Source organism: Prionailurus viverrinus, chromosome B3 (genome assembly GCF_022837055.1).
Source record: "Prionailurus viverrinus isolate Anna chromosome B3, UM_Priviv_1.0, whole genome shotgun sequence".
NCBI classification, from domain to species: Eukaryota; Metazoa; Chordata; class Mammalia; order Carnivora; family Felidae; genus Prionailurus; species Prionailurus viverrinus.
In genome coordinates this window covers 14,621,808-14,646,471 of record NC_062566.1, presented here as the reverse complement: position 1 = coordinate 14,646,471, position 24,664 = coordinate 14,621,808, and the positions used below count along the sequence as shown (strand labels likewise).

The following is a 24,664-nucleotide window of genomic DNA, read 5'->3' as shown; positions in this document are numbered from 1 at the left end:
AGGTGCTGATTTGGTATTTGCAGAATGGTTCAAATGGGTCTGCCAGCCTACAGAAGAGAAGGCAGCCGTGCCGCACTGGCCTCCTGGCCCCAAGTCAGTAGCTTTGCTGCAGGAAAAGGGGTTTTGATCAAGCCCCTCCCGTGAAGGGCCACCTCCTTCCCTCGAGGGCTCAGCTACGGCTGCTGCGCACGCATTCCCCACACACACACCCCCCTCACCCCCCGCCAACCCCATGCAGAAACGGCAGCTACCTGGAGGTCCATCTCCGCCAGGCTGATCAGCATCCGTGCTATAAACCTTTGCCAGAAGCCAACAGGAACGAAGCTCATCTTAAACACTCTCTGAATGGTATTGGCCTTGGGGTGTCGCATGCCGTGAGTGTCCAGGCCGGGTTTGGACGGAAGGAGGTGTGGCAGAAGATAGCTGAAACACAACAAAGGGGACAGGTGAACAGCGTGGCCCGAGCTGGCCGGGGCACACTGCCCAAGTCCCTTCCCCCCTGGGGCCTTTGGGATTTTACTTTTAGAAAGAGACAGTAGTTTCTGTGTTGAGAATAAATGCTCCAAGAGAAAATGAAGATGGGCACAGCAAGCACACGTATCAAGGAAGGTCTCTAAGACGGCGACTAGAATATCCCGAGGGAAGACATGAAAACATCTGTAGTCATAAACCCGTCAGACATAGCAAGTCACGGTTCGCTCTCTGTAAAAGTGGGTTGTGATCGGGGAAATCACTTAAAATGAACTTTGGATGGTGGAGGAAAAACAAATACAGCTGCACGGTTCCAAGGACAATGCAGATATTGGGGTCAGAGTAACATTTTTGGCCTTCGAAGCTATTTATTGTTCTTGGACAGTTGAGACAACACAATCGCCTTCAAAGTCAGGACGAGGCTGTTTTTGCACAGAGGGATGGTTTATGAGAGCACTCTTGCTCATCGTAAAAGTGCTGAGTCACCGAGTCAGTGAGCTGTTCATGACTGTGGTCAGTGGGAAACAGCTGAAGCCTGGGGAGGTCCCACTGAGAGCGTGCCTGAAAACCAGCATGTTCTGTGTGTGTGTGGAGCTGTGGAGGCAGGCACAGGGCGGCCCCTGGGTGTGCCCTTTTCTCAACAAAGGCCTTGCCTTCAGCTCCCCTGATGCTTTTAAAATACATCAGTTTAGGTCCAATAAAATGTCTTTAGAACTTTCTGGAAGAGACCCTATAAAATACTGTAAAAGAATACTTAATCCTGGCTCTGTGTTTTTGGCATGCAGTGTAACCATATGGAGATTCCACCTCCCTGACGTGGGACGAGAAAGGACACTTATCCCACAGAGTTGGTGGAGGATGGACAGGGGCTGTGCAGGTGAGGCCCAAAGGGGGCAGGCAATGAAGTGTTAGGTTCTTTTTAGCCACTTCAGATCTTAAGTAAAAGGACCTTCTCAATCACCTTTCCCTCCACCCCCGGCCTTGGCCACCAGGACACCCTGATTTATTCCTTCATGTTCTGAAAAGTCCTTGTTATCTAGCTGTTCTGTCTCTTCCTCAAGTGGGAGGCCCTTGTCAGTGCCTTGCATGATTTATTCCACATCTTCCACCCACATCACACTCAGCTGGCCACGTCTTTGTAGGTGTGAGAGTGAGTGCAGAGAGCTTGCTCTAGACGCACGAGCCCCGCAGGCAACACGGCACACACAGAGCAGGGGCTCAATATTTCCAAAGGCAGGGATGACTCAGAAGCCAGCATGGCAAACGAAGAGATCCCGACTGGCAACGGAAGCTCTTCTCAAGGTGTGTGGAGCAAGACCACGGACACCTGCTGACCTACTTGAGAGCAATTACTAGCTGGGAAGCCTGAACCAGGGGATAACCACAGTGTCAGCAAGATGGGGGCTATGTTCATGTGCCTGTTGAACATAAAGCCATGAAACCCTGGGCAGGGCACCGGGTCTGTACCCGGGAGCTGGTTCACTCATGCTACACCACCATGACTGCCTTGGTGGGACAGGAGCTCTCAGAGATGGTCAGTAGCATCGTTGACCAGATAAAGGCTTATGTGCAAGGAGATGGAACTCAGCCTAGGGCACAGGGGAACCATCACACCTGTGCTAAAATGGAAAATGCTCGGATATTCGTTACTTTTTATGGAACCAGATGCCACTGGCTCTGAGTACTTAACACAAAGGAAGAGTGACAGTAAGTTGTACTGATGTCTTTGGAGCCTTCAAGTGCAAGAGACTCCTTGAATACTTTACGTGTATTATCTAATTTTATTATTATTATTATTATTTAAATGTCTATTTATTTTGAGAGAGAGGGCGAGAGAGAGAAAGTGGGGGAGGGGCGAGAGAGAAAGGGAGAGAATCCCAAGCAGGTTCTGTGCTGTCAGCATAGAGCCGAACTCAGGGCTTGATCTCATGAACCATGAGATCATGACCGGAGCTGAAATCGAGTCAAATGCTTAACCGAATGAGCCACCCAAGTACCCCAACGTGCATTGTTGTATTTAATCCTCACAACAACTATAATACTCGTTGGTAATCGCATTATTCCCATTTTACAGATGAGGCAAGAAGGGCAGTTGGGGTTCATACTCAGGCATTCTGGCTCTGTGGTCTGACCCGCTGTGCTATAAGCCTCTTTGGACACTTGGCCGTGACCTGGATGATTTTATGGTCCACCCGGACACACATGTGTGGACAACTGCCTTGCCTTTCCTGAGTGTAGGAATTCCCACCTTTCTCTGTCCTGTCGGTAAAATAACCAGAAAATCGTCAGATTTTGGCAATGCTGTCAACTCAGAGGCTGCCTCACGTTGCATGGACCAAAGTCCAGGACACCCCCTGGGCCACAGTATGAGGTATCTTGCGGACTCTCAGTTCCTCTCTGGAGTTTCTCTTTTTAGGACTCACTCATGGCCCCCAGGGGGCTGGAGCGACAAGAAGGACTGAGGCCCTCTCCTGTAGTTATAAGGTTGAGTGGAAATCTGAGTCGTGTCTCAGGCACCGCGACTGAGGTCTGGCTCCTGAGAGGCCCCAGTCTATGCAGGCAGAGTCTCTGGGCTGGCCACACAGGGTCCGGTCCAGGCCAGCTTCGCAGGAGCCTCCAGTGGTCATCTCCCCAGAGCTCTGGGGTCAGGGGTGAGTGGTGACAAGGTCTATAGTAGGTGGATTTGGTCTGTGTGGTCTGGTCTGTGGATTTGGAGTCCTGGCTACTGCCTCCTGGGTGGCACTGGATTAGGTGTATCATCACTAGCTCGGACCCATGAGTACCTGCCCCCCAGCCCCTGCCCTCTCTGCCTTTTGAAGCCAGGCTGTGTAATTAGCGTGGTCACCCTCGTCACTTAACCCATATGTATTCACCAAATACCCAAGCAGTCAACCCTCTAAAACATGAACTCCCTCCCCAGCCCCCAGAATATTTTTAATGCCATTCTTGCACAGTTTCCTGCACTTTTTCAATAAATGCATTTTCTTTGAATCCCCTGAAAAGGGATGCCCATGGCACAGGAAGGAGCAGCCAGCCCAGGCAGGTGGGTCCTCACCATGGCCCATCCCTGGACATCTCGTTCCAGCCACCAGTGCCCCCAGTCCCAAGTCCTTCCTCCAGGGAGCAGTGCGGGCAGCCCAGCCGAGGGCTCACCTGTCGTTGGCCACGGGCAGGGCGATCTCGAACTTGGCCAGGAACTGGAAGTACTGCTCCTCTGTCTGCTGTGTGAAGCCGGTCCCCACCAGCAGCATCCTGAGGTCTTCGGCCCGGATCACCCCGTTCTTGGCCACGGAGCGGGAGCCCTTGATGTTGAAGATCCTCTGCAGACATTCGGACAGCCAAATGGGGTCGAGGAAGTAGAGGTTCCTCAGGCCATGGCTGGTGTCCGGGAAGTGCAGCAGGGTGCCGGTCTCTATGAGGAAGCTGATGGCTGCCCAGGGAAGCGGGCGGGAGGAAGCGGCGTCAGACAAGGGGCAAAGGACTCTGGGGTGGCCTCATCCCGAGGGGCCCAGGCCACACGTTCTTCCTAGGAAAGCAACCAAGGCTCCCAACACGCATGGCCCTTTAGCCGGGTCGGCCGCCCTGTCTCGTAAGTCTTGCCCACGTGCTGATCCAACATGGCCAGCTGGGGAGCCCCCGGCCGTTGATCTCCGCCTCTCATGGGTTCCAGTTTGGCACACTTGCCTGCTCCTGACAATTTTTTTTGTGGCCCCCGAATCACAAACACCTGAAGTGCTTTGCCAGCCATTCGCAGACACGCCTGTGCCGATGGGAGTCCACCTGGGCCACTGCGCCCCCCCCCCGCCCCCCACTCACCGGACTGCAGGTCCTCATAGTCTTTGATGTCGTTGTCTGGTGTCTGCTCCACCAGCTGCTCCAGCTGCCTGTCCGTCAGGTACTGCACGTCGTCGCTCAGGCTTCGGCGCTGCTGCTCGGCCAGCACTGCCTCCTGGAGGCTCAGGTAGCTCCTGGGGATCTGGGGGGGGGGCGGACAGGTGGGTGGCTGGATCCCCAGGTCCCCAGCCCTGCCTGCCAGCCCCTGAGGCTCAGCAGGTGAACTTCTTTTTTTTAATGTTTATTTATTTGCAAAGAGAGAGAGAGAGAGCACAAGCAGGGGAGGGGCAGAGAGAGAGAGAGAGAGAGAGAGAGAGAGAGAGAGAGAGGGAATCCCAAGCAGGCTCCACACTGCCAGCGCAGAGCCCACCGCGGGGCTTGAACTCACGAACCGTGAGATCACGGCCTGAGCCGACATCAAGAGTCAGATGCTTAACCGACTGAGCCACCCAGGTGTCCCCCGGGTAGGTGAACCTCTCCCCTCACTGCCCCATCCCCTTGCCTCCCTCCCCCCCGCCTCCCAAAAATGGTTCTTGCCTTGGGACCACCTCGCCTGAGGACCCAGCATACTTGTTTGACAGCAGGGAGGAAGGGCAGTTTGGGTTCCCAACAGAATGGGAGGGAGCAGCCCCTCTGGTTCTGGTCGGAAGCGTCGGGTACCCACCAGCCTCCCCGCGAGTCTCTGGCAGCCTATGGTGCTGCCCACATCCTTCATGTTGCACGTGACGTGGAAGATCAGCTGCCGTAGCCCTTCCTGGCCTTCCAGACTCTTGCAGGAGAGCTCGCTGCGAGTGTAACACAGAAGGTGATCACTCATCATGCGTCTTCCCTCTGACAAGCCCTGTAGTGTCTCTGTTTCCACAGGTTTTGTCCCTAATGCTGGCAAGTCAAGGGAACTCGTGAGAGGTGGGCACGGACAAATGTATCCAGATCTCACTGGGAGCAACGCGGTATGTGTTCTGAGTGCGCCCGTTTTACAGAGGAGGAAGGTGAGGCACACGGGTGCAAGGTGACCTCCAAGCTGGAAAGGAGCAGACTTGGGGTGGACCCAGGTGTCTGGCTCAGAGCCAGTGCTCCTGTTGTCACAGGACTCAGGGGTGTTCTCAAGGACACACGAAGAATTCCGGAAATTCTGCATCAGGATCTGCCAGATCCCGCATTCTGAGCGGGGCAGAAGTGGCCCCAGGCTGTCACCTGCACCCAGGTCTGCAGCACTGCACCCACAGTGAGGGAAGCTGAGAGCCACCGGCACAGCTGTAGTAACACACACTTGATTCCTCTGAGAGAATGCTTACGTCACTCGCTGGGCTTGTTTTATCATCTGTGAAGTGGGCACAACGGTCCCTGTACCTCACGGGGCTGTCGTGAGTCTAAGCTCAGAAGGTAAGAGAAGTGACAAGCCTAGGGCACCAGTTCCATTGGCACGGGCCCAGACCGCTCAGCCCCAAAGCAAGGACCAAGACTGCCCGTGGGGTCTGTCCTTGGTCAGGGATCAGCAAATGTGATGCGTGGTGCACGAGCTCAAATCTCCTGGTCCCGTGGGGGCCATGCACACTCAGCACTGGCCCCGGGGGAGGAGGGGACCAGGAAAGAAGCGTGGAGAGGGTGTGCCCAGGCTCTGCCCTGCCACTCCTCTAGTGGCTCCTTGCCCTCCCCAGGGCCGAGTCTGCTCTGGGGGCTGAGCCCGGAAGGGGCCCCCGAGGAGCCCAGCCCCCGGCTCGGGGAGCCCTCTGCAGGCGGATCCCAGTGTCCCCGGGAAAGATGGACACCAGAGGGAGCAGCAGCCTCAGGCACAAGGTAGGAGCAAGCAGGACACTCACTGTAAGTGTTTGAAGGTGATGTCCGGGAAGCCCGTGGCCCTGGACCCGGAGGGCGAGCGGCACAACGCCAGTACGTAGGCGCGCAGGGTTGCGATTCTCTCCACTCGGAATTTGGTTTCGATTAAGTCCAGGTGTGTTCCAACCACCAGCACCACAGCGTTGGGGGCCTTGGCCTGCCAGAGAGAACCCCGTGGCTGAGCATCGGGGCACTGGGAAACAGCTCCCAGGTGCCCCGCACTCCTCTCTGCAAAACCTGTTTGGCCCTGAGGGGTTCCATGAGGCACCCCGGAGGGTCTGGATTTCTGATCCCTGCAGCCAGCACGTCAGCTCCCTGGGGCAGTGGCCTGAATCCAGGCTCTCATCACCTTTGCTCGTGAGAGGGGAGTTCTGTTTTCCTCTTGGGTCCAAGGGTGGGGGGCTCTTAAATTTAAGGTAGAAGAAAATTACAAGAGCACCACCAACAATCTGGCTGAGGAGGGTTTTTCGCTTTTCTTTTTCTTTTTAGAGAGTGAGAGAGAGAGAGCATGAGCAGGGGAGGTGCAGAGAGAGAGACAAGAGAGAATCCCAAGCAGGCTCCACGCTCAGCAGAGAGCCTGATGCAGGGCTCAATCTCACGACCATGAGATCGTGACCTGAGCTGAAATCAAGAGTCGGGTGCTTAGCTGACTGAACCACCCAGGTACCCCTGGCTCAGGATGGTTGTGAAGTGTTTCACTGTGACCTAGGATCCTGGGTCCTCAGAAAACCAGCCCAAACGCAAAGTGTTTCTCCCTGACCATTTCTTTTCTGTTCTCTTTTTTTTCCTCAGTGAAGGGGGACGCTTCAGAGAAGTGGCGGACCCCTGTGACACTCTGAGGACTGGCAACCGCAGGGCTGGCTGGCATCTCCTCACCTCGATGTTGAGCAGCCAGAACTGGAGGTTGGCCACGGCCTCCTCCCCCAGCGCCAGGTTCCAGACCACCACATACAGGGCCTTGTCTGTGAAGAAGCACTGATTGACAGTGGCCATGCTGGCGGGGCCACCGATGTCCCAGACGGTGAATTCCACGGACTCAACCTGCTTGAGCAACAAGGGCAGCGACAGGAGGCATTTAGGAACCAAGGCTGTACAGTTATTGGGATAACTGATCACTTCAGATGCTGGGATTGGGGCCTAAAAACGGCCCAGCAGTGGAAGGGCTTTGCCCGTCCTGCTGTTTGTCTCAGGAAGCAAGTGACCCAAGGGAGGGAAAGGGGCCCAGCAGTGCGGAGGTGGACTTCTGGAAGCATCTATCTACCCCTGACAGAGCCCGGGGGTAGGAGGGAGGGCAGGCCTTCCTGGATGGCTGGCTCCCGTTCGTGTCCACCTGTAGCTGAACACTGGGGGCTCTGTCCTGCTTCTGTCTCTGCTGCAGACAGTTAGGAGACATCCTGCTGGAGGGAACCCCGGTGCTGACGTCAGCGCCCACACCAAGGCTTAACCTCCATCTGTGCAAGGGCGAGGCCAAGGAGACGGACCTCCGGCCTCCGGACTTGAGTAGGCCAGAGGGCGGCGCCCACCAAGGATGATGGGAAACTTCCCCGACGTGGGAATCAAACAAAAGATTAGCTGTAGTGCTGCCGGGAAAGGCTGTGTAAACGGTGGTTTCTCTATCGTTCTATGAGCTAAGAGTCTGGCCCCACCAGCTAAGATTGCAGTTTTCTGTAGCAAAGAATCATTTCCAAGCTGCTGCATTTTGGCCTCCAAGACAAGGCGTGCTGACCTGCTTTTGCAAAGAAATGAAAACGGGCAGCTGTTTTAAACTGGCAGAAGGCCCAGACACACAGGGCGTTACGGGGCTCGGCGTCTGAAACATCAGGTGGTTGTCCTTCCACTAAAGGAGGGGAAATGATAATAACGGCAGAAAGGAAGTAGGGGCCAAAGAACAGGAAAAATGGAAACTGCAATTCACCCCCCAGACGTCAGACAATCATTTGCTAAAGAATAGCTGGGAGAAAGTGATATTGAGTAGTTTTGCTTAAAAAACCAGGAGAGAATCCAGAGATCCTGGGGGCTTTAGAGAACCTTTGGACACAGGGTAGTTAGATTCACTCCTGGGGCCTTTTGGGGGGTTGTGGTGGGGCTGGTATTATTTGACTGTTATGGCATTAAAAGGCAGGGCTCTGCCCTTTAGAGGACTGGTTTCTGAGTCTGCTAAAATGTACAGCCTAAATGCCTAACGACCCGAACCGGAATTTCCGACTTGGAAAGTGATTTTGTATAAAAGATTCTGCAACAAAACATTGTTGTCTCTAGTTGGCACTGTGCTGGGGGCTGGGGCTGGGGGAGGGGGCGGGTAAATCCTGCAGCCTCTGGCCCCAATGCCCCTCGGTTTTCCCCGAACAGCCTCCCTGCACCTGGTTCCCTGTGTGGTTCTGTGTGCCTAAAAATACTGCGACAGGTAAGGGAGGCATTCCAGGGGTGTGTTCTCCCCTGAGCTGTTGCTCCCAGCATTCTATATTCTGGGATATTCTACCCCTGCATTCCTCTACAGGCTCTCTTCTCTGATTCCAGTGCGAGGCAAGTTTCATTTTCCTTTGTCTCACGCTGAACGCAAAACAAGATGATTAACAGGTTCACCACATAGGGGCTTGAAAACTAGACTTTTAGGAACTTGGGGTGGAAGCAGGTGTTAGGCAGGACAGTGCATTCATTCCAGGGGGTGGGTTCTCAGCCTCCCCGCGAGGGGCAGGTGCTGCTGGGTCTCACTGTCTATGGTAGCAGTTTGCTCTCAGCTCTGGGGGGCAGCTACCCCAGACCATTTGAACTGTAATCCTTAGAGCCAGGAAGGGCAGAGCCGGGCCACTGCTGCCTTCAAAAGCTCATCAAAGAAATCTAACGGACGGCCAAACCACTGGCCTGAAGCCTCAACTTAACCGTAACAGAACTATGAAGTCATATTAAGAAATTATTCACTGGCCCTTGGCAGGAACTTTGAAACAGCACACAGCGGCCCCTGTAAATATCCTTGGCCCCAGACACCAGGCTGTGAAAATCCCGGGCTCTCTGGAGAGGAGACAGAAGGTGCCAGGGAAAACTCCCTCCCACCCATGGGGGACTCTGCACACCGAACATCCTTGACCTTGGCTCTCGAGCCAGCTGGCCTCTGGAGCTCCCACTTGGTGGTCCTGATGGTGGCCTCGCTGTGCACCACCTGGGGGGCCCTCCCCGTCTGTAAGATCTCCAGGAGGGTGGACTTGCCCTGGCGCGGAGGACCCACGATGATCATTTTCATCAGCTTGCACTTCTCTGCTTTCCGCAGCTGAGCGCGCAGGTAAGACAACATCGCTTTGGGGCCTATGCAAAATCACAGAGCGGGGAAAGTAGACACGGTGGACGTATAGACGAGAACATGCTCACGGCCCTTGGGAAACAACATCCTGTCTTGAAGGAACACTTTGCACATGTTCTAATGGGGCAAGTTGAGAGCAGTATTGGGTTTGATGGGGAAAAGGTATGATACTAATCATCCCAAAAGTGGAGTCCAAAAGTCAAGGGCGTCCAGACAAAATCCTTCCTGCCCACAGAACCAAAGATACTTTTATCATGTGGTCAATCGCAATACCACGGTGCCCAGCAACTATCACTTTCTGGGTAATTTTACAGCACCTTCCCAACCATGGGAGTCCGCAGTTGGGCTCCATGGGACACCCAGCAGCTTCCACCCCAAGGTCCTTAACAAGTGGACTTGAGTCATCTTTCCCAGGGGGCGGTGCTGAGGAAGCCCTACCTTCCTTTCTGATCTCCGTGGGCACGTTGCTGATGTTCAGGTCTTCAATGTCCAACTGCCAAAGGTTGCCCAGCTGCCCCAGCTCAGGAGGGAGCTCTCGGAGGCCAGGATTGCTGAGGGCGCACACACACACACACACACACACACACACACACACCGTGGGAGAACACACACATGTGCACACACACACAGCAGCCTGTCAGCCTCTGGGGCCTGCACCCCAAGCCTGACATCATGGGCCCCTGCTTTCTTGCCTCCCATTTATATAGTAATTCTAAAGCCTTTCTCCCTGGGAAGCCAGCAGTACAAATGGGAGCCCTGTCTTCTGCAAAGCCCTGTGGCTTAGAACTGGATTTCCACCCCCAACGTCCGCCTCTCTTCTATGTATTACGATGATCCATAATGATTACTAGTATCTCTTCTCAAAAAGGCAACATAACCTGAACTTTTTTTTTCATATTTTCATTGTTTTGCACACTGTCTGAACCCCCCAGCAGTGCCTGGCAGTAGGTATCCAGTAAATGGAAGGATGAAGGAGCACTTCCTTTCATTACAACTGAGTCAAGTAGCAAACGATGCATCATGGCGTCATTGCCCAGCCTTCCCCCCACCCTCACCCCCCACCCCGACTCTTTGACTAAGCCCGGTTCTCAAAGTCCGCCTGCTGCTTCCTGGTACATAGATGGCTTCTCTTTCCCCGTGTCTGTGTCCTCAGATGGGTTACAGGACACTCTGCCTCCCCGGGCCAGAAGGGCCAGTGCGGCTGCTCTGGCTGGGTACTCACTTTCCCAAGTAGAGTTCTGATAAGCTCTTCAGTAAGCAAACCGAGGGAGGGACTGCATCCAGATGATTGTCGTTCAGACAAAGGACTTCCAAAGACTCACTTAGGAAGGCCGGAAATTCCAGCACACCGGCTGCAAAGAAATGGCAAAGCAGACTAGATATTTGCAGATAATTCTGGACCGTCACAGCCTGGAGGCCAGGTGGCCATACAAAATGGTGCATCCTCTGGAGGGTATTTTGGGCAAGGCAATCTGAATGAGGTGCCCATCTGACTGACCCAGGGATTCTAATTCGAGGGAATGGTCCTACAGATGCCCTTACCCGTGTGGCAAAGATGCAAAGACAGGACACTCGATGGCACACTGTTTGTAACAGCAAAGACAAAAGATGGCTTACATGTCTGCCCCAAAGGGGGGTAGCTAATGAATAATAGGATAGTATTCAACTATTACAAAGCATGGGGCAGGTCTACACGTGCGGGTATGAAGTGATACTCACGAGCTATTGGTGAACTGAAAAGCAAGGAGGTGGCATCAGGCATCTAGAAGGCTTAACTTGTGACCCACCAAAACATGTGCAGGCATGTGAGCAAACACACACTCATGCATTTACATGAATGTGTTACATGTATGTGCGGTATATGCACATGGATATGCTATCTGATGCTGTTTATGTGCACACTACACAGGCACACAGGTATATAAGTGTGCTATATGATATTATAGGCGTATGCACACACACCACCCATGTGCATGCATTTTACGTGCTGCTATAGGCATGTGGATACACACAGGCACGTAATGCATGTACGTGTTCTACAAGTATGTTAGACACAAACATATCCGTTACCAGAGACACAGCAAATTCCGTGGTTGTCTCTGGGGAAGAGGATGACTAGGAGGCTGGATATTCATTCCATACCTTCAGCACTGTTCAAAAATTCTGTTTACTGCGGACATGAATTACCTCTCCAGTTAAGAAAGAGCCAGGCAACCAGAAAATAATACGATGGGCTCAGTTTTTAGGCTTCCTAAGATGGCATTCTCTGAAAAAGTAGCCAGCTCTCTAGTACTTCAGTGATTTCATTAATTGGGCTAATTAGGAGATTCCCATTAAAATCATGTCACATGTGCTCTTTCCAGGGGCACCGGAGGGTGGGGGTGGAGAAAGACCGTGGCAGGGAGCTTGTGCTTGCACTCTGATGGGGATGAGAGGCTTAGGTTTCTAGCAGAATCTCTGAAGTGCCTTATCCTCCCTGGTCAGGCACAGAGGGGGGCAGGACTGCAGGCCCCCAAGGGTCCCTTTCAGCTCCAGCTCTGAGAACTCAAGATAAAAGACTGGCCCAAAGCCCTCTTCTCCGGCCCTCTGCCAGCCAAGCGAGATAGAGAAGCTGGGATTCTTTTGTTGGGCCGAGCGACTTTCCACTGTCCTTGATCACAACTTCCTCCCTGTCCTCTGGCTCTCCTCCACACATGTAGCCGAGGTATCAATGCTAATGGGGGTAACCTGGCATCAGAGAATGTTCCGGGAGAGACGATAACAGAATACTGAAAGCAGCGCCCGGAAAACTGACCCAGCTAGCAGCCACAGGGAGGGGACTCAGTGAAGGGGCTCCTTTAGAAATAAAGGTGTAACACGCTTTCTAAAGAAAATGGATTTGGACATAGGAAGATGCTCAAAAGGACTTTCTTTTTGTCCCCCCAGTGAAAAAGAATGATCAACTTCAACCTGCCGCAACACATGCACGATAAGAAAGGTTCCCTTTCTACCCAGAGAACGTTCTCAACACCTGGCCTCTGTGCGTCCCGATTTTCCAGTTTGACCTCGGTGTTTATGAAGCCTCTCTAAGTAACGGACGGAGGGAACAAGCAATTACCACTGCAAACAGAGACAGCACCTGTCATAGAGTTCTCGGCCCGGTGCAGAAACTATGGAAACGGGGCTGCGCTAGCACAGCTCGAGGTATTTATGAACTGTAATTATTTATTCATAAGTAATTTATGACTCTGCTGGTCTGAATTTTACCGTAAAAACGGCTGTCCAAATTATTTTTGGACAAGGCCGCCACACAAACATGACTACTTGAATGTACATAAATCTCCTCAGAATTCTACTCTCCTTCTGCAAATAAGTGATCTTTTATAGATAATTCCTCACCCAAGGATCAACAGCCCCGAGAGAATCGCCCCACCGAGGGAGAATTTGCAATCCCAGGTGTGGGCCTCAACTCACGAGGCGAAAGTTAGGAACTCCAGCGGACTTTGTCGTGTGCTGATGCCCCGGCCCACCTCTGCCAGGGAAACTGCCAAGCCGTGTGGCCCCCCTCACCTCGCTCCCCAGACAGGCTCCTGAGGGGCCACCGGCAAGGTCATTTTCCAGAACGGTGCACGCTCCAGTTACGCTGCTCATGCGTGCCTTTGGCCTTGCGCTCTGGTAGCCTCATGAGGGAGTGTCTGGTCCCGCTCAGCGTTGGGCCCACCTCCTGCGAGGCCTACATTTCTAAACCGGAGACACCTTTCTAATCCACTCATGAAGTACGAGGCTCAACCCGCAGCAATGGAAACATGACTGAGATCCACCACCACTACACTTCTCGTGTGTTATCATCCCGTTTGGGCATCGACAAGAAGAAAGGGTGTGTTTCTCTTTCCTTCCAAGTGAAATCCTTATGTCTGGACTCAATTTCCAAAGTCTCAAGGCCCTTCATTTTAAGAAGGACCGGTTATGAGGGGCGCCTGAGTGGCTCAGTCGGTTGAGCGTCTGACTTCCGCTCAGGTCATGATCTCATGGTTTGTGAGTTCAAGCCCCGAATCAGGCTCTGTGCTCACCGCTTGGAGCCTGGAGCCTGCTTCAGATTCTGTGTCTCTCTCTCTCTCCCCCCTTGCAAGCCCCTCCCCCTGCTTGCACTCTGTCTTTCAAAAATGAATAAAACGTTAAAAAAATTTTTTTTAAAAAGGACCGGTTATGAAATTCCTAATCGTGAGTCCCCAGTAGTTGGTTCGAGGCCTCATCATTTGTTACAGGGGCCATTTGGACTTCCTTTTCTGCAAACTGTTTATATCCACTGCCCTCCCCTGTTTTTTTTTTTTTTTTTTTTGTCCTATTGGTTTGTCTTTACAAGAAAAAACAATTTGTAAGCAGTCTTTGTATATTAGGACTTAAGCCAGTTTATGTTGCAACAATTTGTGTTGCAAACATTTCTTGTCTGTTTGCATTTTGACTTGGTTTATGATGTCTTTTACCAAACAAAGCTTTCATATTTCTACGAAGCCCAAGATTTTGGTCCTTTTCTAAAGACTTCTGGGTTTCCCGCCTAGTTTTTAAAGGTCTTCTCCATTCCCAGATTATACATATATTCTCTTAAATGCTTCTTGTTTTCTTTTTCTTTTATCTGTAAATCTGATATCCACATGGAAATTTTCATAGTTGATATAAGGAAGGGACTCCAGCCTTGTGATTTTTCCCCTTCCAACTGGACAGGCAGTTACACCACAGTATTTATTAAAACAATAAAACATTTTTTCCCTACCAAATTGAAATTCCACCTTTGTCATATACTGAATTCCTATATTTACTTAGGTCTGTTCCACTGCTGACATATTACTTTTTCAATCATATGTAAATACACACACTCATACGTGACTGCTATATATGCATATATCCATATATATACTGAACATATCAGTTCATCAAAAGGCGTAACAGGTGAACAGACCATTTGGGTCATGCCTGCAATATGTCTTGGCCTCTGGCATTTCTCGTCCCCATCTTACACCATCTGTACTGAAAGAGCACTTGCCAACATAAATTGAGCCAAAGAAGAACATTATGTTACATTTCAAAATGACCTAAATATTGGTTCCGGTTCTACGGGACAGCATCCTGAGGGATATTTCTGTGACCCCTGCTGGGTTTAGAAGTCTTAGTTTTCAGGTTAAAAAGAAAAGGGCCGGCTGAATAGCTCCAGGGACAGGTTCACACCTTCCCCCATACCTCACAGAAGACAAAATGAAACCAGAAAAATTTGTTTTCCTGGAATAGTGTCTGCTGAACTGGCCTGGTTTTAAGACCAGTAAAAATACTCTAAGAAAAGTTCTGTTCCTGATGAGTTTGGGGGAAGACCCTAAGCCCCCCACAGAGTCTCAGGCTGGCCAGGATAGCATGCGGTGGTGGGGGTGGGGTGACTGTGTGCCCACGTGGACTTCCCGTGGATGCTACGGTGTGGCAGTAAGGACTTCACAGTGCTGCCCTTCCCAACCACACCAAGCAGCCGTGTGACCTGGGCATATCAGCCAGGTGCTACAGACTGAACTGTCTTCCTCCCTTCATATGTTGAAGCCCTAACACCCAGAGTGATGATACTTGGAGCTGGAGCCTTTGGGAGGTAATTAGGTTTAGATGAGGTCACGAAGGTAGGGTCCCACGATGGGATTAGTACCCTCACAAGAAGAGACACTGGCGGGCTCGGTCTGTCGGTCGGTCTTTGCGAGAACACAGCAAGAAGGCTCTCACAAGGAGCCGACTATGCTGGCACCCTGATCTCAGACTGCCAGCGTCCAGAACCGTAAGAACATAAATTTCCATTGTCTAAGCCGCCCAGTCTGTGATGCTTTGTTATGGAAGCTTGAGCTGAATGCAAGACGGTGGAAGCCTCAGTTTCCTCACCTGCAAAATGGGAACCCCAATCCATACCTCATGCTGTGGGCTTTCAAGAAAGGCTCTAACACGTTCACCATATCTAGGGTGGTGCTCGCTCATGGCAGACCCACCCACACAGCAGCTACCAGTCTCATCGGACCGCAAGCAGGAGAGGGGACTTCAGGATACTTGCAGGCCAAACGGGGAGAGAAAAGCCCCATGCAAGGGCGACCCCCGGTGGTGGAGCAGGGAACACCCACCCAGCTGTCTCCTGCCCGCACCGCCTTACATACCTGTCTCCGTCCCAGAACGCTGGCGCCCTCTGGTGGTGAAAAAGGAAATACGCTTTGTTTTAAGTCCGTCTTCATTTCTGCTGGGGCCAAAAACAAAAAAAGGTCAGATTTTGAGGAAAGCACGGCAAAGACATTACTATTTTGCTGTGATTATACAACGCCAAGCCATGCAGAGATAAGGGAGAAAAGTCTATCAGCAGGATGTTTGGGCTCCCCTGCAGCTGCTATGTAAGCACCCATAGCCCCTGACTGCTAATTGCACTAGTGATGTTCACAAGTCTTTGGGGGAAAAAAACCTCTAAAGGAGGTGATCAAACACTGGCATGATCAATGATGATTTCCTTTCTTGAGCTTCTCCATTTGAGGCAGATGTGAGCGTTTCTGTGCCTGGCAGGAAGGCCTTTTCCAGTGGCTGTTCCATATTACACATTCTCACAGGAGTGGGGGGCTCTCTTTGGGAGGTAAATTCTGCTAAGAAGTGGACTTCAGCAAATGAAATTGGGAGTCTGGTCTCCAGGCCCCCAAGGACCAGCTGTGCTCATCCTCAGATTTTCCTGTTTTATTAGAAGGCTTTGGGAGTGATTTTTATTCGTTGGATGCTCATTTTGGCTAGTGATTGGCCAAAATTTTGGAACGGAATGACAGGTTAGGTTGACATGAGAAGGGTCTCCTGGAGCCTTTAAAACCTAGAGATGGCAGGACACTGTTTTGGGTGAGTTGTGCCCCTTTCTTCCAAATTATGTTTTGAAGTCCTAACCCCCAGGACCTCAGAATGTGACTGTATTTAGAGGCGGGGTCTTTAAAGAGGTGCACAAGGGGCGCCTGGGTGGTGCAGTTGGTTAAGCGTCCGACTTCAGCCAGGTCACGATCTCGCGGTCCATGAGTTCGAGCCCCGCGTCAGGCTCTGGGCTGATGGCTCAGAGCCTGGAGCCTGTTTCCGATTCTGTGTCTCCCTCTCTCTCTGCCCCTCCCCCGTTCATGCTCTGTCTCTCTCTGTCCCAAAAATAAATAAACGTTGAAAAAAAAAATTAAAGAGGTGCACAAGTTACAATGAGGTCATATAAATGGACTCTGATCCAATCTGACTGGTGTCCTTCTAAGAAAGTGGAGATTAGGACACAGGGAGACCATGCGAGACACAGGGAAAAGGTAGTTATATTCAGGCCAAGGGGAGAGGCCACAGGAGAAAGCAACCTTGCTGGCACCCTAATCTCAGACTCCCAGCCTCCAGAGCCATGAGGAAATAAAAGTCTGTTGTTTGAGCCCCCCAGCCTGAGGTACTTTGTTATGGCGGCCCTAACACACCAAGGAAGGCACCAAGCCAAGGGTCGGCTTGACTGTGGTTACACGCACATTTTCGAGCTCGCCAGGGTAAGGAGACCCCATGCTTACTTGCCAAATTGGTTTCTGGAGAGATCCAGGGTTTTAAGTTGTCTACAGGTCCACTTATCTTGAGGTGGCAGCACCATGAGCTGGTTGCCCTGTAACCTCAGGAACATGAGGGCCTGGGAAGGAGAGAGACAGAGAGAGAGAGAGAGAGAGTCAAAGTTACCATCAAACACCAAAGGGAGCAGAAACTGAAGAGAAAGGTCATGTGCCTGACAAAATGCACAAATGATTGTAACGGATTCACTTTAGCAAAGATTCCAATAGTGTGGGGCTTCATAGTCTCTTAGAACTCGGAATTATATTGGGGCACCTGGGTGGCTCAGTCAGTTCAGCGTTCGACTCTTTTTTAATTTTTTAACTTTATTTATTTATTTTGAGAGAGAGAGAGTGAGGGAGGGGCAGAGAGACAGGAAAACAGAGAGAGAGAATCCCAAGAAGGCTCAGGGCTGCCCGCACAGGGCTCGATGCCAGGCTCAAACTCACGAACAGTGAGATCATGATCCGCGCTGAAGTCAAGAGTCAGATACTTAGGCGCCCTGAGTGTCTGACTCTTGATTTTGGCACAGATCACGATCTCACGGTTGTGGGATGGAGCCCCCTCCCCCCCCAAAAAAAAACCTCATGAAATTGTATCAAATACAGCAAACGGGACAGTTTATACACTATCCTTCCCTCCAGATCAATGGGAGGCAGTTCATTTCAGGCTGAAAGGAGTCCAAGTGCTTCTCAGCGCTGGGCCTTCTTAAGAGTAACAGTTACTCACAGGCCCGTCTTGGGAACAGCAGCCGATGCTGAGGGTCCTGGAGGCCGAGGCATCACACCCCAGGGGAGGGGGCTGCTGCACAGTGCTGGGCCCCCCTGCCTCCCTTGACCTCCTCAGGTGATGCCCCTGGCAGGGGCAGGGTGGCAGGGACACAGAGGGTCATCTGCCCCAGCTGGGTGCCCTCTGCTGGCCAGGTGCCTGGCACCACCCGTGTGCCTGCGGTGCCCCCTGGTGACTACCCGGCCCTCGGCCCTCTGTCCACCCACCAGTCACAGAGGGGCACCAACTCTACCCTTGGACTTGTAACGTGTTTTACTTGGGAGTACAGGGGGCAGATTGTGACCTTTTCTTTTTTTAGGTTTTTATGTTTTAAAGTTTTTTTAATGTTTACTTTTGAGAGAGATTGAGAGAGAGAGAGAGAGAGAGAGAGAGAGAGAGAGAGAGAAAGTACAAGCAGGGGAGGGGCAGAGAGAGAGGGAGTCACAGAATCCAAAGCAGCTCCAGACTCTGGGCTGTCAGCACAGAGCCCGATGCGGGGCTTGAACTCATGAACTGCCAGACCATGACCTGAGCCAAAGTCAGACACTTAACTGACTGAGCCACCCAGGCGCCCCATATTGTGACCTTTCTTGATGCCACCACTGGGGACACCGACTATCCTGTCCTCTACGGTGGTGGCTCAGCAGTGTGAACAGGCTGCCTGCTTTGAACTCCTTACTCCACGCACTTGTCTCTTCCCTTGTCAAAGGGGGTCCACGCCACCCCCGCCATCACAACCAGCTTGTCACCGAAAGTTGTGCAGGGCCTCCCAGTACCCCCACTGGGAGGGGAAGACCGCAAGCAAACATGAATTCCTCCGGGGCCGAGCAGTAAGGTCCCAGACAGAGTTCTTTCCCTCCTGATTTGTGGCTTCTGGCCCCACTAGGAACCAGAAAACCGAGTCGGCAAGCTGCTGGTGGGAAGAAATGGCCCCAGAGCTGGGGGCTGATACAGGCGATCTCCCCAAGGGCAGAGCTGGGGCGGGGGACTGAGCGTATGGCCCGGGGCCCCCCTGAGGGTAGCAGTGACTTCTGTCCCCTTTGAAACATGCACACCTTGGGGCTTGAGACTCGATGCCCATCCTCCCTGAGAACACACAGATGCAAGGTGCCCTCCTGGCCCTTTTGGGGTCCCTGAACATGGGGGGAAGTGAAGCTTTTCCCTGCAGGAGAACCTGTGGGGGCCCAGGTAGCCGGTGTGGCAGGACTGGGGGCCGAGGCCTGTGCCCTCTGCCCGGGGCTGCCCTGATGCCTTCCAGCAACACTCATCAGCCCCAATCTGGGGCGGCACCCAGAGCCAAGGGATGAATATGATCTGTGCTCTAGGCCTTTAGGGGCTCCCATTCAAGTGGGGGGAACAGGTCTGCATATACCCCAAGATAAGAAAGCAGCCTGTGTTGGTGGGTTGGGTGGGGCGGGGGGACTCGGGACTGTGGCAAAAGGCACTTTCCTGAATTCACATCCAAAGAAGCTTCTAACCCTCAGGAATTCCAGCTGGGGAGGGAGACAGGGGTGGGGGGTGGGGGGGGGCAGTAAGGCCCCACCTACAGTGCTCCCTCCGCTCTGCACATGGGCCTCAGTGGGCCCCGTGGGGGCTGGGGCGGGAAGGACACAGCCAGAGCAGGTCAGACAGAGGGCTGCTGGGCTGTGCTTACAAGTTTCAACCCTGCAGAGTCCTGGTGGATAAAACCCCACGCTCCCCCTTCCCCTTCACATAGCTGTTTTCATTTGGCTCACTTCCTCCCAATCTTTGCTCATAAACATGCGCATTTTTGACAGCTCAACATTTTTTGTTTTTGGTCTCAGAAGCTCAGGAGAAGCATGTGGATTGCACTGCAATGTGGAGCGATTTCCTCACAAAGGCTGAAAATGAGAAATAGAGGGCCTGTTCGACTCACATCGAGCTGGAAAAGCCCCAGGGGGACTTCTTTGAGAGCGTTTTCTGAGAAATCCACATCCCTGAGGTGGTTTTTCCAAAAGACAGCCATTTTGTCTGGTAGAGATTCCAGGGCATTTTTGGATGCTCTACAACATTTCTAAGAGTTCGACAAGAAAGAGAATGAGACATTAGTTAGCTTGTCAAGTGCCGGGGGGCCTAGGAGAAAGACCGTTTCCAAACCTGATATTAAAAATCAGAATGCTACAATAAGCTTCTGTCATAAGTGCAACGGAGTCAAGACGCTACAAACTGTTATTGTCCCGTTTTCCTGTCCTTTTGCCCCAAGAAAGGGACGGGAATGGTTTCCTGAGGGAGACAAAGGTGGCTCATAGTCCTTTCCCTTCATTCCAGAACATCTGGCCCATTGTCCTTGGAAATAATGGCATCATTCAGGACCATGCTCCAGAGAGGAACCGTTTCCCACACACATATGTTTCCACCAGAATGTTAATGCTAGTGACAGAGAATTTCTTGGTTCAAAACCAATGGCAATAAAACATAAATATTCTTTATGGTATTCCATCTGTTTTAACAAGCAAACTTCCCAAGAAGCAAAACCACCATTTAATTGGCAGTGCTGTGGAGGCAGATGATTTCTGCTTCTTTATTCTGATTTCACAGCTATCTGAAAGGAACTGTGCCCCCATTCTGGGGCAGAAGTCTTCCTACACCGGACATGTGAGCTGTGACTGTGGAAAGTTCTATGGGCGTCATGGTGTGAACCTCAAGCCCGGAGCCAGGTGCTGGCTCTCACGTGAGTTACCTGCCTGAGACACTCAGGGGCTGGATGCTCTTGAGGGACACTTCGGAGGGTAAGAGGGGGACGGCAGTGCTACTACCCAGTGTGGCCACCCAGGGGGCGCAAGTGAGCGCACTGAGAGAGCCCTGGGTAATGACCAGCTTCTGGCACAATACTAACCAAAGGGCAGGCCCAGGCATCTGGAAACATCTTCAGGTTATTTCTGGAGACATTCAGATAACTGAGTGACTTGAAAGAATGAAGGAAAAGGGCAGGGAGTTCCGTCAATTTATTGTTAGAGATGTCGAGTTCCTGCAGCTTCCGCAAACCGATCCAGTTAGTGGCTAGGGGAAAATAAATAAATAAATAAATAAATAAATGCATCAGTAAAAAAACAAAAAAACAAAAAAGGTCCTATCAAGAAGTACACCACAACAAAGTAAGTCAGGTTACTGATGATCCAACCTACCACTTTCTTCTTCAAACAACTTTTCCAAGTAGTTTTTTGAAGCTGTCAATTTTTGAAGTTTTAAGAGGTGCAAGAATCCTGGTGGGAGATGGGGCAATTTATTGCTGGAAATGTCAATTTCCAGGAGCCTGTGGTTGGGGAAGAAGGAAGGCAAGGCATCAGAACAAAGAGGCAAAGCATCAAGTTTCCGTGTCTCTGCACACGTATTTCTCTTTTCCCCTCGCACCAAGCTAAAGAGTGTGGGTTTTAAATGCAGAGTAGGATTGGTATTGATTGCATTAACTGTGTAGACAAAGAAAATCAACTGTCTCTTTCGTGGGCCCTGGTCTCACTGACTCATAGGGTTGCAAACCTTCCTCAATATATGATAGCAAAAGAAGCTGGTGTCCTGAAAGTTCCTGGAAGCCACAGGGCGGTGCTTTCAGGCATCTGGAACCTGGTTAGGGACCCCCGCTCAGATGGCACTTGACCTTTAAATGTTTGTGTGCAGTTGGGGCACCTGGGTGGCTCAGTTGGTTAAGCGTCTGACTTCAGCTCAGGTCATGATCTCATGGCTTGTGAGTTCGAGCCCCGCGTTGGGTTCTGTGCTGATGGCTCAGAGCCTGGAGCCTGCTTCGGATTCTGTCTCCCTATCTCTCTGCTCCTCCCCTGTTCACACTCTGTCTCTCCCTCTCTCTCAAAAATAAATAAACATTAAAAAAATTAAATGTTTGTGTGCAGCCTTCTTCCTCAAGGGTTATGTCTGACCCTATGCTCTTTGCATAGGTTTGCATAGCTCTAAGGCTCAAGTCCTTCGGAAGATGGGGCTTTGCAGGTAGGTATCACCAGTACATCCATGTACTGCAGGGGGAAGGTGCAGGCCTGTTCCCACGTTCTCCCTCCCCCCCCGCAAAAGGAGACCAGGAGTTGCTCACACTATCCACCTGCTGTTAATTCTTTCTGTGACGCCTTTCTCACTTAACTTTCCCTGGGAGGTGGAATAAAAGCTTTGCACCAGCCAGGAGTATTTCAGCATCCTCTGATTCCTGTGTGCGAGACCAAGACTGGATGTCTCAGGCAGGCAGGTCTGCGTGGCCACCAGTGGGAATATAAATGTGGGCCGGACAAACCGCCCCTCTAGACTTCTCTGCGTTCACCCCAAAAAGCGGGGAGGCCTTATTCCTCAGAGCTTGTATAAGGGCAGGCAGAACTTCTCTCCCATTCCTGAGAGTTTGTTTTCAAAACCACAAAGGACACTTAGGGAGTACGTGTAGGAGGAGGGCAGTGGTGGCGGCTGGGTCCAGAGGTCCCCATCCCCACTCTGGGGGGCCTGCGTGGGCCGAGTGCCCACCTGGAACAGATGATTTCATCCGATGACTGCACGCCAGGCAGCTCTCCCAGGTGGTTGTTGGAGAGGTTCAGCTTCCGGAGGTTGATGAGTCCCCAGGGGATGACGGAGGGGAGGGAAGACAGGCAATTGGCAGAAAGGTCCAGCTCTGTGATCTGGCAGGAGATGTCTATGAGCCAGTCTAGATCTACCCAGGGCAACTTGAGATGGGACCATTTCACACGCAGCGCCTGGATTTGGAGAAAGGAGAAAAGCACCCACGGATGGTGAGCCCACGGCCAACGTAGGCTTGGGATAAAGCAATGGTTTATTCATGTGTGAGTCTGTCTGTTCATCTCAGCTGGAGTCCCTGGACGTCAGGATCTTGGCTGACTTGTAGCTGGCATTGGGGACGTACCTGTTCCCATCTACACCTGTGTCTCACAGGTAATCTCTGCAAGACTCCACCTCACTCTCTGGCCTCTAGAGGGAGCAAGCGTTACCTCTCACAGGGCAGGAATCAGCAGGAATGGCACCTGCTGTGTACAGGGGGGAGGCCACCCACACTTAGAGGAATCTCCCCAGACTGGAGCAGAAGGCTGAAGGTCTTCTGACCTCCCTCCAGGGGCCTCTTCCCTGTGATTAGAGATGCTGCTGCCGGCAACATGGCGGGCCCCATGTTGGGTGCTTTGTGGATGGGCTTGCTGAGAGAGAAAGAGAGACAGAGAGAGAGACAGAGAGAGAGAGCAAGAGACTGAATACACAATGGCCAGGCCATATGTAAAAAATGGAACTTTGACACACAAGCAGCAACCTGCCCAGAAAACTAACCCCCTTATCTGTAGTAACCAGCCCAGGAAGCCAGCCTGTTCTAAGCCAGACTCATAAGAAGCCAAGCCTCCATGGCTAACATCAATCCAGGAAGCTACACAATAGCTTCTGGAACAGTTGAACTCAAATTGCCAGGGCTTGACTCATAATGGACAGCGTCACTAGTCTTTGGCCCTATGTCCAACTTAAACCAACCAGAGAAAGCCAAAATGCTCCCCCAACCAAACATGTAGAACACCCCCCCCCCCGCCCCGCTTCTATTTAGCTGCCTCCAGCTTTCCCGTTGAGAGCCTCCAGTTGGGAAACACCCAAGGCTTTTCCCTTTTCCCCACTATAAAGCTTTCTCACTCTTCTGCCAAAACACAAGCGAACGTAGTTGACTCCCTTCCTACAGCAAGCTCTGAATAAATCGCCTTTGCTTTCCTCATCAGGTTAGTTTTTGTTTATTTCCACAAGGCAGAGTCAGAAAGGCCAGAAGCTTGCTGGTGTGTGGTGGTAAAAAGAGATCTGGTAAAAAAAGATCTGGTTAAGTACGCATGAACAGGGCTTTTCTCTTTCTTCTGGATTATCAAAGAATTTGGGGCTCAGTTAGGTTTCGGGGGGGCGGGAGGAGGAAATCAGCTTCTGGGCTTGTTTCTCCAAAGCAGCTGGAAAGGCGTATGAGAAAATTAGAGGAACAAAAACCAGGGCTTGGCAGATGGGAAAATGTATTCACCAAGCCCATGGCGGGAAAGACCAGTAATAACTTGGGGTAAAGTTTGCTTTCAAAATTGGCAGCTGCAGACTGCTTCTGTGGCCACTAGATGGTGATAGTGTGTTGTCTTTATCTCCTTAGCTGAGCTGCCAGGATTGGAAAGGGTCGGTCTATCACGCCCTCTCAAAGCTCTGGTCTTTGAACCAGGGGATGAAGGACTGTGTCTCTGTCTTATCTCTCTCTCCATTCACGTGGATGAAGAGGGACAGGTGATGGCATACTGGATTTTAGGACAAAAGAATGGAGTTTTAACTGCAGCTGATTTTTAAAAAAAGACAAGTCATTCTATTGCTGTTTCTATTGTCATTACTGGTCCCCCACAATTTTTTATTTTGAAAAAGTTCAGAACTGCCGAAAAGCTGAACTTGGACACAGTGAGCACCCCTAAAATGCCCTGCCCCTAGGTACCACTGTTACTCTGTTGCCACATTTTGCTTTCTCTCCTTTCTCTCCACAGACACTTTTCATTTTTTGCGGAATCATTTCCAAGTAAATTAGCGCCATCAGGACACTTAACCCCTAAATACTTCAGCATGTATCTCTGAAGAACAAGAATATTTTCCTAGGTGACCTCCATTATTTATCATTTTCAAGGAATGAAATCGATACGATATTATCAAATCCACAGTCCACATTCAAACAGTCCCAGCCGTCCCAGACATGTCTTTTATAACTATTTTATGTCCTGATCCAGGATCCCATCAAGAATCACACACTGAATTTATTGGTCATGTCCCTTTACTCTTCTTTAAGCTAGAAGAATCCTCATGGCTTTTTATGTCTTTTCCAACATTGGCATTGCAATTTTTCAAGTCATTCCAGTTGTCTCATGGAATACCCCATAATCT

At 51.4% G+C, this 24,664-nt stretch overlaps 1 protein-coding gene across 4 annotated transcripts in view; it reads right to left on the bottom strand.

The window, feature by feature from the left end:
• LRRK1 (leucine rich repeat kinase 1) overlaps nt 1-24,664 on the bottom strand; it is a 132,374-nt gene that overhangs the window by 30,447 nt on the left and 77,263 nt on the right. The window contains exons 7-21 of one of the 4 annotated variants that reach the window (XM_047862162.1): nt 22,256-22,482; nt 20,926-21,053; nt 20,637-20,800; nt 19,677-19,814; nt 16,981-17,093; nt 15,589-15,668; nt 10,659-10,788; nt 9,875-9,987; nt 9,227-9,441; nt 7,018-7,185; nt 6,126-6,298; nt 4,970-5,090; nt 4,288-4,447; nt 3,625-3,901; nt 252-423 (exon numbers count right to left, since the gene is read on the bottom strand). In XM_047862162.1, coding sequence (XP_047718118.1) covers nt 252-423; nt 3,625-3,901; nt 4,288-4,447; nt 4,970-5,090; nt 6,126-6,298; nt 7,018-7,185; nt 9,227-9,441; nt 9,875-9,987; nt 10,659-10,788; nt 15,589-15,668; nt 16,981-17,093; nt 19,677-19,814; nt 20,637-20,800; nt 20,926-21,053; nt 22,256-22,482 — 2,379 coding nt within the window. The remainder of the gene's footprint in view (nt 1-251; nt 424-3,624; nt 3,902-4,287; nt 4,448-4,969; nt 5,091-6,125; nt 6,299-7,017; nt 7,186-9,226; nt 9,442-9,874; nt 9,988-10,658; nt 10,789-15,588; nt 15,669-16,980; nt 17,094-19,676; nt 19,815-20,636; nt 20,801-20,925; nt 21,054-22,255; nt 22,483-24,664) is intronic. The other 3 variants (XM_047862163.1, XM_047862165.1, XM_047862166.1) reach the window with 3 other exon arrangements.